At 42.1% G+C, this 13,784-nt stretch overlaps 1 protein-coding gene across 4 annotated transcripts in view; it reads left to right on the forward strand.

Moving 5' to 3' along the window:
• LOC113154130 (collagen alpha-1(XIV) chain-like) overlaps positions 1 to 13,784 on the forward strand; it is a 123,578-nt gene that overhangs the window by 36,775 nt on the left and 73,019 nt on the right. For all 4 annotated transcript variants that reach the window (XM_026348140.1, XM_026348143.1, XM_026348141.1 and 1 more), the window contains 8 exons: positions 2,638 to 2,799; positions 2,991 to 3,110; positions 4,336 to 4,500; positions 4,611 to 4,772; positions 4,998 to 5,164; positions 6,915 to 7,041; positions 8,255 to 8,400; positions 11,185 to 11,314. In XM_026348140.1, the coding sequence (XP_026203925.1) occupies positions 2,638 to 2,799; positions 2,991 to 3,110; positions 4,336 to 4,500; positions 4,611 to 4,772; positions 4,998 to 5,164; positions 6,915 to 7,041; positions 8,255 to 8,400; positions 11,185 to 11,314 (1,179 nt within the window). The remainder of the gene's footprint in view (positions 1 to 2,637; positions 2,800 to 2,990; positions 3,111 to 4,335; positions 4,501 to 4,610; positions 4,773 to 4,997; positions 5,165 to 6,914; positions 7,042 to 8,254; positions 8,401 to 11,184; positions 11,315 to 13,784) is intronic.

Raw genomic sequence — 13,784 nt, forward strand, 5'->3', positions numbered from 1 at the left:
AATCTGTCAACTGCTGCTGTAGCTAATATTCTCCCGTAAATCAAAACTCAGACTAATGGGATCAGGTTTAACTTACTGCTTTAAATTTTACCTGATCGCTATTACGGGTTGAAAAAAACCAAACATATCACAGCAGTGATCAGAGAAACACTCTTTTGTAGCATTTGGCTAATGGTGGCTTAAGAATAAGTTTGAATTTCTATACCACTCGCCGTGCAACCAACCAGTAATCAAGGCTGAGCTCATTCTTGGCAGAGCATCGAAGTAATTGTGTCAGAGCTTTCATCTGTCCACTGACGTCGTATTGGTTAGCGGCAGCCAGACCAAGGAGCAGGTTTAAATTCCGATACTGTAGAGACTTGTAAAGAGTGATACACTTATTTAGTTCCTGTCAGTGATGAATGAAATGACTGCCAAAGTATGCCCTTGTCACCCCTCCTAGCACACACACACACACACACACACACACACACACACACACACACACACACACACACACACACACACACACACACACACACACACACACACACACATAGATACAGATACATACAACGCCCTCCACCTCCCGAGATGTTAAAACATGCTGCGACCTGAAAGAAATATTCTCTTATACATCTGGAAGATACGTGTGTGTGCCACCGGCTGCAGATACAGTAGAGCATGGCAGCACGGGGCCAAGTGTGTGTCAGCGTTAAACTGGAGAAAATGCAAATCAGCGGCTGATGTTTCTCCTCATGAGCAAAGCAGTTGTTGACTTTTTGCTTAATCTAGTGTTTGGTTTTTATAATCACCTCCGCCTCATGGCTGTGTGTGTTTTTTTTCTCTTTTCTTAAGCGTTATTTATTCAGGGGATGGTTGCTGGCATGTAGCGCTGCCATGTTTCATTTCTTCCACACCTGAGAGCCTCTCTGTACGCTGTGGTTCATCCTCAGTTTAAGATCACATTTGCTGCCTAAGGTAATGAGATAAGAGACCACAGGCTCAGCCAACGTCAGTGAAGCTCTTTGCCATGTTATTGTCAACTAGCTGGAAAGCTTTTGCTGTTCGGTGCCAGCAGGTAGCACACACGGCTTCCTGCAGCAGTGTTGTGAGGCGGATAAAACCAGCACTGTACATGCAGTATAAAACCAACCAATGAGCTCGTGTCTTGGATTTTTGACAACACATGCTGTTCAACACCATTGTTGAACTCAATGTTCAACTTTAATTTGTTGCATTACGACAGTCGCTCGATGGTCCAGAACTGGAATTTCCTACTAGTCTACCTGAGCCTCCAATAACTAACTGGACTCCATATTAACTTAAAGACATCAACTGTTATACTGAACTTCCTGCTAACACACAGTATGTAATCACCCATATGAGGATGGGTTCCCTGTTGAGTCTGGTTCCTCTCAAGGTTTCTTCCTTTTTCTTGCCACCGTCGCCCTCGGCTTGCTCATCAGGGACAATCTGATTATTATGATTCATACACATTCACTGTTCATGTAAACTTATGAGTTTAAAAGAGGTATGAGCAACACCATTACACCAATCTAAGATCAGTCTTATTTGAACATTGTCAATGGGGAGGGTGAGACCTGGTGCCCGAATTATGAAGAGCCTGTCTTTAAAACGAACTTCCTGGTTGGGTTGTGGCTGGGGACCTTATTTGCATGTCAGAAACTGGGCCACATGTGAAACTCATAAGTAGTTTCTAATAATTTCTAAATGGAGACTAAGCATAGTAAATTATTACCTCAGGCTCCACTTGGAAAGCTGCATTTCAGTAAGTGCTGCACACTGCTAGAACAAATCTATCAATTAAATATGGGTCTAAAAAATAAGTCAGTCTCTTTAAAATGCAAACATTTGTCACTGAGATTTTTGTGGTATTTTCAGCAATTATGTTTAAAACATGTCAATTTATTTAACAGTTTAACAAAGTGAGGAGGGAATTAAGTGAGGAAAACACTATTTTCTGTTTTGAAAATGTGTTGAATCAACTTTGTGACACAGAAATGTTTCAGTTTGGATGTGACTGATGTAAAAAAAGAGCTTTAGTTGCACCTGTGAATCACAGATGATGGACATTTAATTCAAGAGAATGAAATCGTAGTCCTGGAGTGGTAAGTGTGAATCACAGCTTCATAGCATACGTACCTTGATTTGTACCATTGTTCTTAACTAACAACCACAACTGTACTTTTCAAAGTGACTCTACCACAAACTGTTCGTTTGTGTAAAACATAATTGGCCGATAGAAACGGGTTGTTTTCAAGTTTGCTCAGCCTTTGGCTGACTGTGTACTGGACTGGCTTCTTGTAAATGAACTGCTGTTGCCTCATTAGGGTCCCGTCTGTTTTATCACCCAGTAAACTGTTTTGAGACAAACAACAGAGTGGGCCTTTGTTTTTCATCTACTAAAACTGAGCGCCTCCTTCCTCCAGGGTTTAATTATACTGTGTTGAACTGAATTAGAATTAATGAAACACTTTGTAATACTTCAGGACAGAAGCTGCACATCAAATGGTCCGACTTCTACCGCTGCTGTTTACGTTTTGGATTTTCATTTTAATGCCGAGTTCTTCCTGCAGACAACAAACAGCAGGAAACTTGTTTTTTGTCATTTGCTCTGTTTCCGTCCTTCTTTAGCTGAAGAGGGGGGCTTCATGTGTAAGACTCCAGCCATAGCCGACATTGTGATTCTGGTGGACGGCTCCTGGAGTATTGGCCGCATCAACTTCAGGCTGGTCAGGACGTTCCTGGAAAACCTGGTCAGGGCCTTCACGGTGGAGTTTGATAAGACCAGGATTGGTGAGCAGGCTTTAGTTTCTGTTTGTCCCGTGGTTCATTTTACACTTCAATGTCCATTAACATTTCAACTGAGAACATTTTGAACTAAACTGTGAACGAGAGCCAGGCTGGATTTGAAATGTGTAGGAAATGATCCACAGGAAGATGTATGGTGTAATAGAACATTCACACCTTTACCTGTGTGTGTGCAGGCTTGGCTCAGTACAGCGGAGACCCCAGGATCGAGTGGCATCTTAACGCTCACACCACCAAAGAAGCTGTGATAGATGCTGTGAAGAACCTGCCGTATAAAGGAGGAAACACGCTGACAGGTACGCTGCCAAGTGAACCCTCAGCCTCTCTTAGTTTATTAGAGTCTTCTGCATCACAGTTAACTGATAAAAGGCTCAGAGGCTGACTGGGACCAACTCCAGACCTCCGCTTATTAAATTCACTCCCTTACAGTTCATTTGAGTTCAGTGGTAAAATGTTAGCGACCTTGCAGCCTTACACTGATAAGACCAGACTGTGAGGCAGCGGAGTTCAATGAGTTTTGTCTTCAGTCTGACCGCACACAGAAAGTTAGAGCAGCAGCATGAGAGTAAATGTATTGTAAAGAATGACAGAGATACTGTTGTTGTTTCACTTTAGATTTCAAAGGTAGGAGAAGGTGGTTAATAAGACCTTTATTTACTGACATTAGGATTTTATGTTCAGTACCTGTTTAAAAGTAAGCATCAAATAATGTATGATATGTATGTTATAGCTCAATGCAGGTTTAATACTATATTAATATCAATCACTGCATCACGTTGCCATGTGATGTTATTTATTCATATCTTAGATTTTCACCTGTGGAGTGAACTCGTTGTGGGTTTGAGCTGATTTGAATTAACTAGTTCAGGCCACAGCTATGTAATGGCACACAGGTAGACGAAGGAGACGAGTGTCCCACCCTTTGGGAAGAATATGTTTTATATTTTTGATGAATCAGCTTTTTGGCATTTACATTGACTCTACAGTGAAGACTGTACAGTGCATCTCCAAACTAGTAGGTTTTGAATAATGTACATGTTACATGTTCATATTTTTAGTTGGGAAAGCTAATTATATTAAATAAAATGTCAGAGAGTTTCAAATCCATTCAGAATTTACAGTAAAACACTTTAATGAGTCCAAGTACAGATCTGACTACAAGTAAGTGTCAAAGGTTCAGAGGAGAAACAAGACGGTCTGAAGAGTGGAGCCAGCATCATGTATCTAAACTCACTAGTTTGAAATCTTGGGAACCTATAATCACACTTTCACCCATCATGTTCACCAAGTCTTTAACTGTGACTCAGCAGAACGAGGGAACTGTGAGATGAGTCACGGCGTCAGCGACGACTGAACGTACTATTACAGCTGTTCTTTGAAACGTTTTCTAAGTGGCTCTGTGTTTTCAGCTGTCGCTCACAGTGACTGGAAGTCTAAGTAACTGGAAAAAACTTCACTGAGCAGAACTGAGAAAAACATTTGTTCAGTTTCTTTGGATGATTCTTGTTCTTTTTCCTTCAGGTCTGGCTCTGACCTTCATCCTCGAGAACAGCTTCAAACCAGAGTCTGGATCCAGATCAGGTGTCCCCAAGATAGGAATCCTCATCACTGATGGGAAGTCCCAGGATGACGTGATTCCTCCTGCACAGAGACTGAGGAAAGCTGGGATAGAGCTGTTTGCTATTGGTGCGATCCAGCGATACTAAAATACTTCAAACCTTGTTAATGGCACTGATGTGGTTTCCATTGTGATCGCTCTCATTCTATCTACGCTTCTCTCATTTTCACCTGTGCAGGTGTGAAAAACGCTGATGAGAACGAGCTGAAGGCCATCGCTTCTCCACCTGCTGAAACTCACGTCTACAACGTGGCGGACTTCAGCGTGATGAGCGAAATCGTGGAGGGCCTCACCAAGATCATCTGCGACCGAGTGGAGCAGCTCGACAAGCAGCTCAAAGGTCTGAAGTCACGACGACAGATGCAAAGCAGACAGCTTTACTGTGATCACGCTGTCGATGCTGCTGCGTCTAATCATGAGTGCAGGAGTTCCCCTAATAATAATAGAATATAATGTAGTGATTTCACCTAACTCACGACATCAACATCCATTTTGAAATGCTAAGTGGTGATTGTTTCACTCGTCAAACACAATTATCTCTTCTTTGTTCGTACTTCTTCTTCAGGGAAACAACCTGCTCCACCTCCCACCTCCATCTCTCCTCCTCGTGACCTGGTGACGTCTGAGATCACGGCTCGCAGTTTCCGGGTGAAGTGGACCCATGCACCGGGTCAGGTGGAGAAGTACCGTGTGGTGTACTACCCTGCCAGTGGAGGACAGCCAGATGAAAAAGTACCCGTCTTATTCATTTGTTGATTATATAATTATATATATTATATCTGTATGGATGAAAACCACCTAACTACCTCCTTCCTTATATCACAGCTAACTTTATCTGTCTACTGAGTCTCATGCTTCTCGCCTTTGGTCGTTCGTAGCACCCGTGAAGCTTGTTTTATAACAGTCCTGCAGCTATTTTGGATTTAACATTTAATGCTCAAAGCTTTTGTTTCAGCCAAAACAAGATTTTTAAATTTAGTCCGTTTGACTGGTTATTAAGTTCTTCATCTGTTTCTCTGGCTCCTGATCAAGGAAGATGATCTTAATTGGTGGAACCTTGTCCCTGATTTTTGAGCACATGGCAAAGAAAATACTGAGATAATGATGTAATGGCAGCGTTTTGATTAAGGACGCTCAGCTAATCCTTTTACGGTCCGTTAAATTCATTTGTTACAGTATTTTTCATTTTTAAGAGCAACAATTCATTCAATTCAGCAGAATTTACACAGCACTCAGCAGATGATTAGAAAACCAAGTTAATAATCTTCAACTCCCTTCTCTTCCCTTCGTTGTGACGGAAACAGAAGAGGTTTTGGACAGTTGATCCGTTCTTCTTACCAGATTTTGTTGGTCTACTAAAGGACAGTTAAGCCGTCTCCCAGGTTCTCTCACTGCTGCAGACTGACCGTTTGGTTCCTGGTCACCTCCTTGACCAAGACCCTTGTTGTCTACTTATTAATCTTATTAATCTAATTAAACCTTAATCTTGTTGTACGATGTTGCAATGACGATACAGTTTATCTTATTTTATCTTATTCCTGGTGGTTCCCACCCTTTTCTGTTTTAAATTATTGAGGCCACTGTGCTCCTGGGAGTTCCTAAAGCTTTAATAATGGGTTTTAAACCTTGGCCCTGATCTGTGCCTCACCACAACATATTACCACGGGGCTCTGCAGAGAGATCCCTGGATGCTGATTCCTTTTTGCTGCCACAGGTGGACTTTAAAGCAAAATTCTAAATTTGGACAGATCAAAGAACCTCAATACGTAAATAAGAGAATTCAGCTTTTGATTTTCAATTATCTTGCAAAAGGTTTTGGAAATATGTTTTCACTTCATTGAGGAAAATGTGCTGGCTAATTTTTATATTATATATTATTTTATTATTATTATAACACAAATAATGTGCAAAATGAACTTGTCTGATCTACTGTACCTGTAAATCATCTTCAGACAGCAGAGAACCTGTGTAGCAGGTGGATTTAAACTTCACTGGGAGTCTCCCTACTTATTTAAGCACACAGACACACAGCGCTATAATTTTCTAAGTTTATATTTATGTTTTTACAGTTCCCTCTTATTTTTTTTCCTCTTTGATGTTTATTACAAGTTGCAGCTGAAACGCTGTTACTACACAAGGAAAACTGAGGTTTCATCAAAGCTAATCTGATCTAGTTCCACTCAGTTTAAATCTCTTTGGTGAAGAGCTCGATGCCTACAGCAACATGTGGTGCATTTTTAACACTGTAATATTCAGTCACCTAATAAACAGAGACTTCTGGGACATTTTAAATCTCTGTGACATGCACAGTGCTGCTGTCTGCTAGAGCACACGATTGTTTTTAAATAATAATACTATTATACATTACATCAACTAGGTGTACTTCAGCTCACTGGACCCATGTTTGTTCGAGCACTTTTAACAGATTACAAATACTAATAACTCTGGATCGAAGCTAAGACCCTGTGTGATCTGTTTTAAGGTGGTCCAGGGGACAGAGAACAGTGTGGAGCTGAACTACCTCAACTCCCTGACAGAGTACCAGGTCGCTGTTTTCGCCATCTACCGCAGCTCCGCCAGCGAGGCCCTGAGAGGAAGTGCTACTACACGTAAGTGTTGGTGTGGCGTTAATAATCGAGTCAGACAGTTTGACAGTTAGAAGGCTACGTTGGGAAAAGGAGACACGTCCTTTTCAGGCCTTGACATCCTAAACTTCCTTCCTGCAGGAAGACCAGTGGCTGAGGTTTGATTATCGAATGGCCACTTGAGCTCCTACCTTTTGTCTAGATTTTTAAAAGTCACCTCGATCCCCTCCTGGGGCTCTTTCTTTCTCCTACCTGCTAGTTTCCAGCATTGTGTTCTCGTCCTTATTCTGCTCCTGTGGAGCTGCAGCACATTTGCGGTCAGTACTGTAAATCAGTGTATCACTGTACCTCTGGCAGATCTATATTTAAACACGTCTTGGATAAACACTCGTGTTCTGGACGCTCAGTTCAAGAGAAGACACGTTTAGTCAATTCATTACAGCAGAGCTACAGCATCTGTGATAGAAACACTGATCTGGCAGCAGATATGTGTCACACTACAACAGAACACACTGAATATGAGCAATGAAAAGCTGCACAGGTGTTCCATTATGCATCGGAGCCCTGAACCTCCACCTCTGACGGGACGCCTGTGGTGAGCTCTAATTCTGGTTGTGCTGCCTGAGGCCTCGTCCTGATGTCTGAAACACCGAACACGAGCCTGGCAGGATTCTCCGGCCTCTTAACGCCTGCCGCTCTTTGATGAATGACAGGGAATTCCTCCCTGTTGGTAGAGGATGAATGCGAAATCACGAGGCGACCTTGTACCAAAGTTAATGGGCTTTGGCTGCTACTCTGAGCTGCCACTGCTGCATTGTCTCTATAAGACAGTGAAACCGAAGAACAGAAGAAATGAAAGTAATATGTGACATATTATGACAACATTAAGAGCAGTTTCAGTGAAGTTCGAGAAAACCGACCTAACAAACTGAATTAAAACAAATCATAGAAGAAAATAACATTTATTTCAGTTCTTGCTCCTTTTTTTACTCACGCTGTGAAATCTGAGAGTTGCTTGATGATTCAGTTTGAAAAGCACTATTTAATAAAACTTTATTATCTGACCCTGTACCATTTAGTGAGCATGCTGTAGGCTTTTCGCTGTGAAATGACTGAATGATTATAGAAATATAATTCTAATATTTCACGGGTTATATAATCTCAGTCCTATTTTAATATTAAAAAACTGGTTATTCTAAAGTGATACTCAACACAGTCCCGTGTTCGTGTCCTGCAGTGGCCCTGCCCATGGTGAACGACCTGGAGTTGTTTGATATCACTCACAGCACCATGAGGGTCCGCTGGAAGACTGCCGCTGGGGCTTCTGGGTACATGATCCTTTACGCCCCACTGACTGAGGGAGACCCTGCAGATGAGAAGGAGGTGAGTGAGCTGTGTGTGTGTGTGTGTGTGTGTGTGTGTGTGTGTGTGTGTGTGTGTGTGTGTGTAGTAGAGCTTAAAGATGTCATGTGGCAGAGAAAATAACCTTTACAACAATTTATCAACTGTAAAATTTGGAGCTGAGCTCACTAGAAGGATATGATGTGACCGACATCATCTGTAGTCAAGCAGCAATATTAAAGCACCATTGCTCAAAAAGAGCTATTTGAGTTTCTTCACACACTGTTTGAACTGAAGAAAACCAGAGTCGGTCTGCATGTCAGCTATGATGAAACGTCTAGTTATATCTCACAGCTGGACCTTTCTCCAGTGAATCACACAGGACTGAGCTCTGAGGTGTTTGTATAACACAAACCTGTGTCAAGCACCTGAATTAGCTTCCACATTATCTATTTAAAATTATTGACTGCCAGAGCTGACACAAAGCACTAATTGGCATCCAACATAATTAAACTGACGGCACAGATGCTTCTATAGTCGAGTTACTTCAAAGTAAAAGTACATTTTCATGTTGTCTCCTCTTCCACCGTCTTTATAATGCTCACAAGGGGAGATAAGACAGACGTGTAAGGAAAGATGACAGACAAGATACGATTAGTAATTGCTGGACCTTAAATTGACCATAATTAACCAAGACTGATGTTCAAATTATTAATGAAATGATGGAGGAAAATAGTTTAGTCCACTCTTCTGTTTGTCCGTGCAGCACAGTAAATAAAACCTTCCCCGTGGTGCAGGAATCGAATAATAACAGCCTGCTTCTCTTGGAGCTGTTCTAGTTTGAAAAGAACCAGACACATGCTGATTCGAGCGTCAACAGGTAACAAAACATCAAAAGCAGCTGCAATACAAACATTAAATCACACAGATCCTTGACAGGTAGATTCAGCAGTTGTAAGGAAAATGAGACAAAGAAGGTGGAGGAGGTGAGGTATGAAGAGTACAGCCAGCTGTCGGTATCTCTCTCCCATTAGACTTCATTACGCCTGCCTTCAATATCCCCTCCAGGCACAAAGCAATAAAAACAATTTAGGAATAAATTCAAACTCGGGATGGATGCTTTCCAGCGGTGAGGATAAGCCTGGCTCTGAGGCGCTGCTGTCGGAGCCCCGGCTTGGCTGGCACGTGCTCGTATGGCTTCCACTCGTGGACCATGTGGGGGCTCATCTGTGCCAAAGCCCGAGTCCAATCCCGTCCAGTTTGAATTGGTAAAATGCCTTCATCCACATTAGTTTAGAGCAGAACTCGCAGAGAGACAGCGGGCCTCAGTACACGCTGAAGCCAGGAGGGAGAGCACATGCAAATCCAAAGACGTAAACTGCAAAAGGCAGAGTTTGTCTGTTCGACTCAAATAGGCTTTGAAGACCATGTTCCCGAAACGGTCTAAATTCCTGCCAACAGAAAACAAAAGTGACAAGAACTCAGTGTGTGTTTGCTTCAGGCTGGAAACATCAACAGTTTCAAACTCCATTCAGAAGTTTTATCTTTGAGTACAGAGGGATAACGTCAGGTTCCAGTCTGATTCTGTCTCAGTGGAGATTTTCATGTTTGATGGACAGCCTGTGACACTTGACACGTGTTCATCTGTCCCTTCAATCACTTCCCACTTTACTCAGACTACAGTCTATTTTTCAATCTGTGGTCTGGTTTGACATTCAGACAACATGAGCTCTCCACCGAAACCCAGACTGCCGAAAAGCTTTTAGGTCAATTTGGCAGAGCTGGTATCAGCTCCATTCAGCGATCCGGCTTTAATTGTGTCTTTATATCTATATGTCAGTATTTGACTGAGGGCATAATGGTGCTAGAGTGGAGCCAAAATGCCAAAGAAATCCAAACTCGAGCTCATCGCTTCACGTTATAATTTCAATTCAAAAGGATCCACAGTACAAGTGTAGGCCAAAAATAGGTTCAAATGAAAAATCAACCTGCTGATGTACAAACATTTAATTTAGGCTCAATCTGAAATGAACCAACTTTGTGTTGGCAGGTTATTTTGAGTCGGTACACACAGCTCTGTCTAAAATATCACATCATTTATGATGTATGACTCCTATTCTGGCAGGACATGGTATTTCTCTCAGGCACTAAAATGAAAACATTTTATTTATGGGATGAGAAGGCAAGACGAGGAAATGGTTGAACGTTTGCCAGAGACAGTTTTTTTTCTGTTTTGCTTTGGGCAGTAGGTCAAATACGATAAAGTTAAGGGTTTGTGCTGTGGTTTATTAGCAGCTGTAGTATGATAAACACGCAGTAAACCAATGATCTGATTGACATCAGTTAGTATTTCTTATTTCTACACCACAAAGATGACATGAGAAGCTCCAACACTGGGGTTTTCAACATTATTACCACCTGCTCGTACCCAAACTGCAGCAGCTCAGAACAGTGATGCACAATGAAGGCTCCCACCTGCTGGTGCACAGTCACATTCAGAATTCGTCTTATGTAATCTGCTTGACTCTCAGCTTGTCTGGACAGGACTGTGGAATGATGGGAGAGTAGATATGCAGAGAGGTAGATGGTACGATGGGTGAACAAACAGATGAATGAGGGTGAGGACAAGATAAGACGGTGACAAGAGAGATAAGGATGTCTGCTTGAAACACTGCATCATCTTCCTCCTAAAGGCACATACCTTCATGCTCTGTGTGTGTGTGTGTGTGTGTGTGTGTGTGTGTGTGTGTGTGTGTGTGTGTGTGTGTGTGTGTGTGTGTGTGTGTGTGTGTGTGTGTGTGTGTGTGTGTGTGTGTGTGTGTATAGGTAAAGGTGTCAGACTCTGTGAATGAGGTGGAGTTAGAAGGACTGACCCCGGCCACCGAGTACACGGTGACAGTTTACGCCATGTATGGAGAGGAGGCCAGCGACCCCATGACCAGCCAGCAGACCACACGTGAGTCCTGCACAGAAAGAGAGAATGATGAGGATATCATCATGTGTGATGATACAGTTAATCATGAACGACTCAGCTTCATGGTTTTCAAATGAATTTATACAGCAGAAGATTTAAGGCCTCACAAAATAAAACTGTTTATAGAATTATGTAGAAAACCCAAAGAGCAGCAGGAAAAACTCCTGTTAACGGAGGAAACTTCTAGCATAAGCAGACTTATGATGGGCGGCCATGTTCCTCGAGAACAACAACAAGCTGCACATAGAGGACTGGGCAGGTTGGTAGGGCTGAGGATACCCGCAGAAAGGCACAGAGAGAAAGAAGAGAGAAGACACAAAGGTTGAGTTATTGAGTAATGAGTTAGGAGATCATCCTGGTGATTGGCTGTTTGTGTATCAAAGTGCATGAAACGAGCCATCGTAACATGTTTCACCCTGATCCTAACTGTAAATTTAAAGCTAAGGTGTAACCTGCTAGAGCTGCAGCTGCAGGTGAGGGTCATAAAGTCTAATTTGTCCTCACAGAGATGGCACAAGGCCGAACACACTCTCAGTCCCGGTAAAGTTGCATATCACCGTGACGCTTTACTAACTGTTGATGAAATTCAATTTCATTAAAACCCTGACAGATTTAATGACCCTCCGGACTCTGAAAGTGATCGGCACATATTTCATTTACCAGAGGAAGTTTAGGTTTATTCACAGCTGCCTGACGCTCTGTGAGACTCCCTGAAGATGTGTGTGCATGAGGAGCGCCTGCTTTGAGGGATCTGAAGTTTATTGAATTTCTATAATAACCTGCAGGATCTAATTTCTCTGATTAGTTCTCTCTCTCTGCTTGAAGTTGCTCTAATCAGTGAAATCAGCTGTTGCCGTAATGTTGAATTTTTTATTTGCCAAGTGTTTGCGTGTAGATTCGTAGCTTTGCCAGAACAGCTGTAGCATGTTCCAGTCACGTGTCGTGACAAGACGGCGACCAGTGATGCCAAAAACACAGTGTGGTGCCGACTACCAGCTTCCTCTCACTGAGCTATTTTTGCACCTCACTTTCATTTTTAAAGAGTTTGAAGCCTTGACGAGAGTCCTCTCCTCCCCCCGTCCTCCTCCGCCTCCCCTAAATCCCCACCATGCTCACTAATTAACATTTTATGAAGTCTCCTTTAAGGTCTGTGGCCTGTGGCTTTAAGTCAGGGCATGTTTACGTCTTTATGATGCGTATAAGGCTTTGAATGCAGTTCAGATAAATACGCTCGAGGCTGTGGGAAGGAGGTTGTTTTTTTGAGGGGGGAGTTGAGGTCTATCTCAAATTACTTGTCAGGGTAAAATAACTTTCACTCAGTTGTGCAGGCCGGGTTTCATGCTCCTGTCCCGTCATCATTTGTGCACACATTCATCCATTATGTGTTCATTTCTTCTCATGTGTGTTTAAACATTCATTAGTAAAACAGAAAGTATCTCATCAAACATCTCAAGGCAAATTTCCCCAAGGGGATCAATAAAGTATTCATTATGTCCACTGCAGATATTTTACCAGCATTAGTACGTTTATTAAAACTAAACTAACTTCAGTTCATGCTGGTGGCCTTCTGGACAGGGTCACAGTTTCCCTTTTCTTTTCTTGTTTGCTGCTTCAGCTCATGATTCATCTTTAATTTTTCTTTCACTCAGTGCGTTTTTTCCAAATCATTCAGACCCAGTCTCCTTCATATTATCCAGTTCTTTCATTGTTAAGACAAAATGAGCTTTAATGATGGCTGCAGTGAAAAGAGGCCATCACGACCGCAAAGAAAAGGACCTTAGAAAATATTCAGCTGATGGAAATGAAAGATAAAGACTTTTTGTCAAATTTAACTTTATTTTGTCTGTGATGGTTACGAGTAGTTCACAGACAGACAGTGGAAGCACATATGCAGCGAAATATTCCTTCTCTGCCATCATATTCTTTTATTTTATTCTTGTTATTTTGCAGTAGTTTAGAGACGTTAATCCTATCGTGAGACACGTACTTAAAATACTTTTTTTAAAAGTTTGGTTGTTTTTCGAACTGTAACTAAGAGTGAGGAGAACATCGGACCCACAGCACCTGGATCACTAGGAAAACAGATGAGGGCATATATTCAGTGGTCAGTGTTTTTATTAAAACTTAAAAATAAGAATAAAGAAACAGATTTTTCTGAATATTAAACCGAATCTTGTGTTTGCAAGTTGGAGTAGCTTAAAAAACCTTTTGGACAAAGCTGCCTGAAGCTGTGCTGCTGCTCTGCAGAGTGAACGACTCCATTAATCTAGTGGATATTTTTATATGGACCTGGAAACTTTAGAAACTCACCTATCTCTGAACTTTTTTAATTCCCCATCCTCCTCAATCCTGCGCTGACCCCGGCATGACCTACAGTAAGAGCAGAGGCTTCCTCTCCTTCCCTTTCGCCCACTGCCTCTGCTGCTTTGTCTTTACTTTGACCCACAGTATA

The sequence above is a fragment of the Anabas testudineus genome, chromosome 11, assembly GCF_900324465.2.
Source record: "Anabas testudineus chromosome 11, fAnaTes1.2, whole genome shotgun sequence".
Classification (NCBI taxonomy): Eukaryota; Metazoa; Chordata; class Actinopteri; order Anabantiformes; family Anabantidae; genus Anabas; species Anabas testudineus.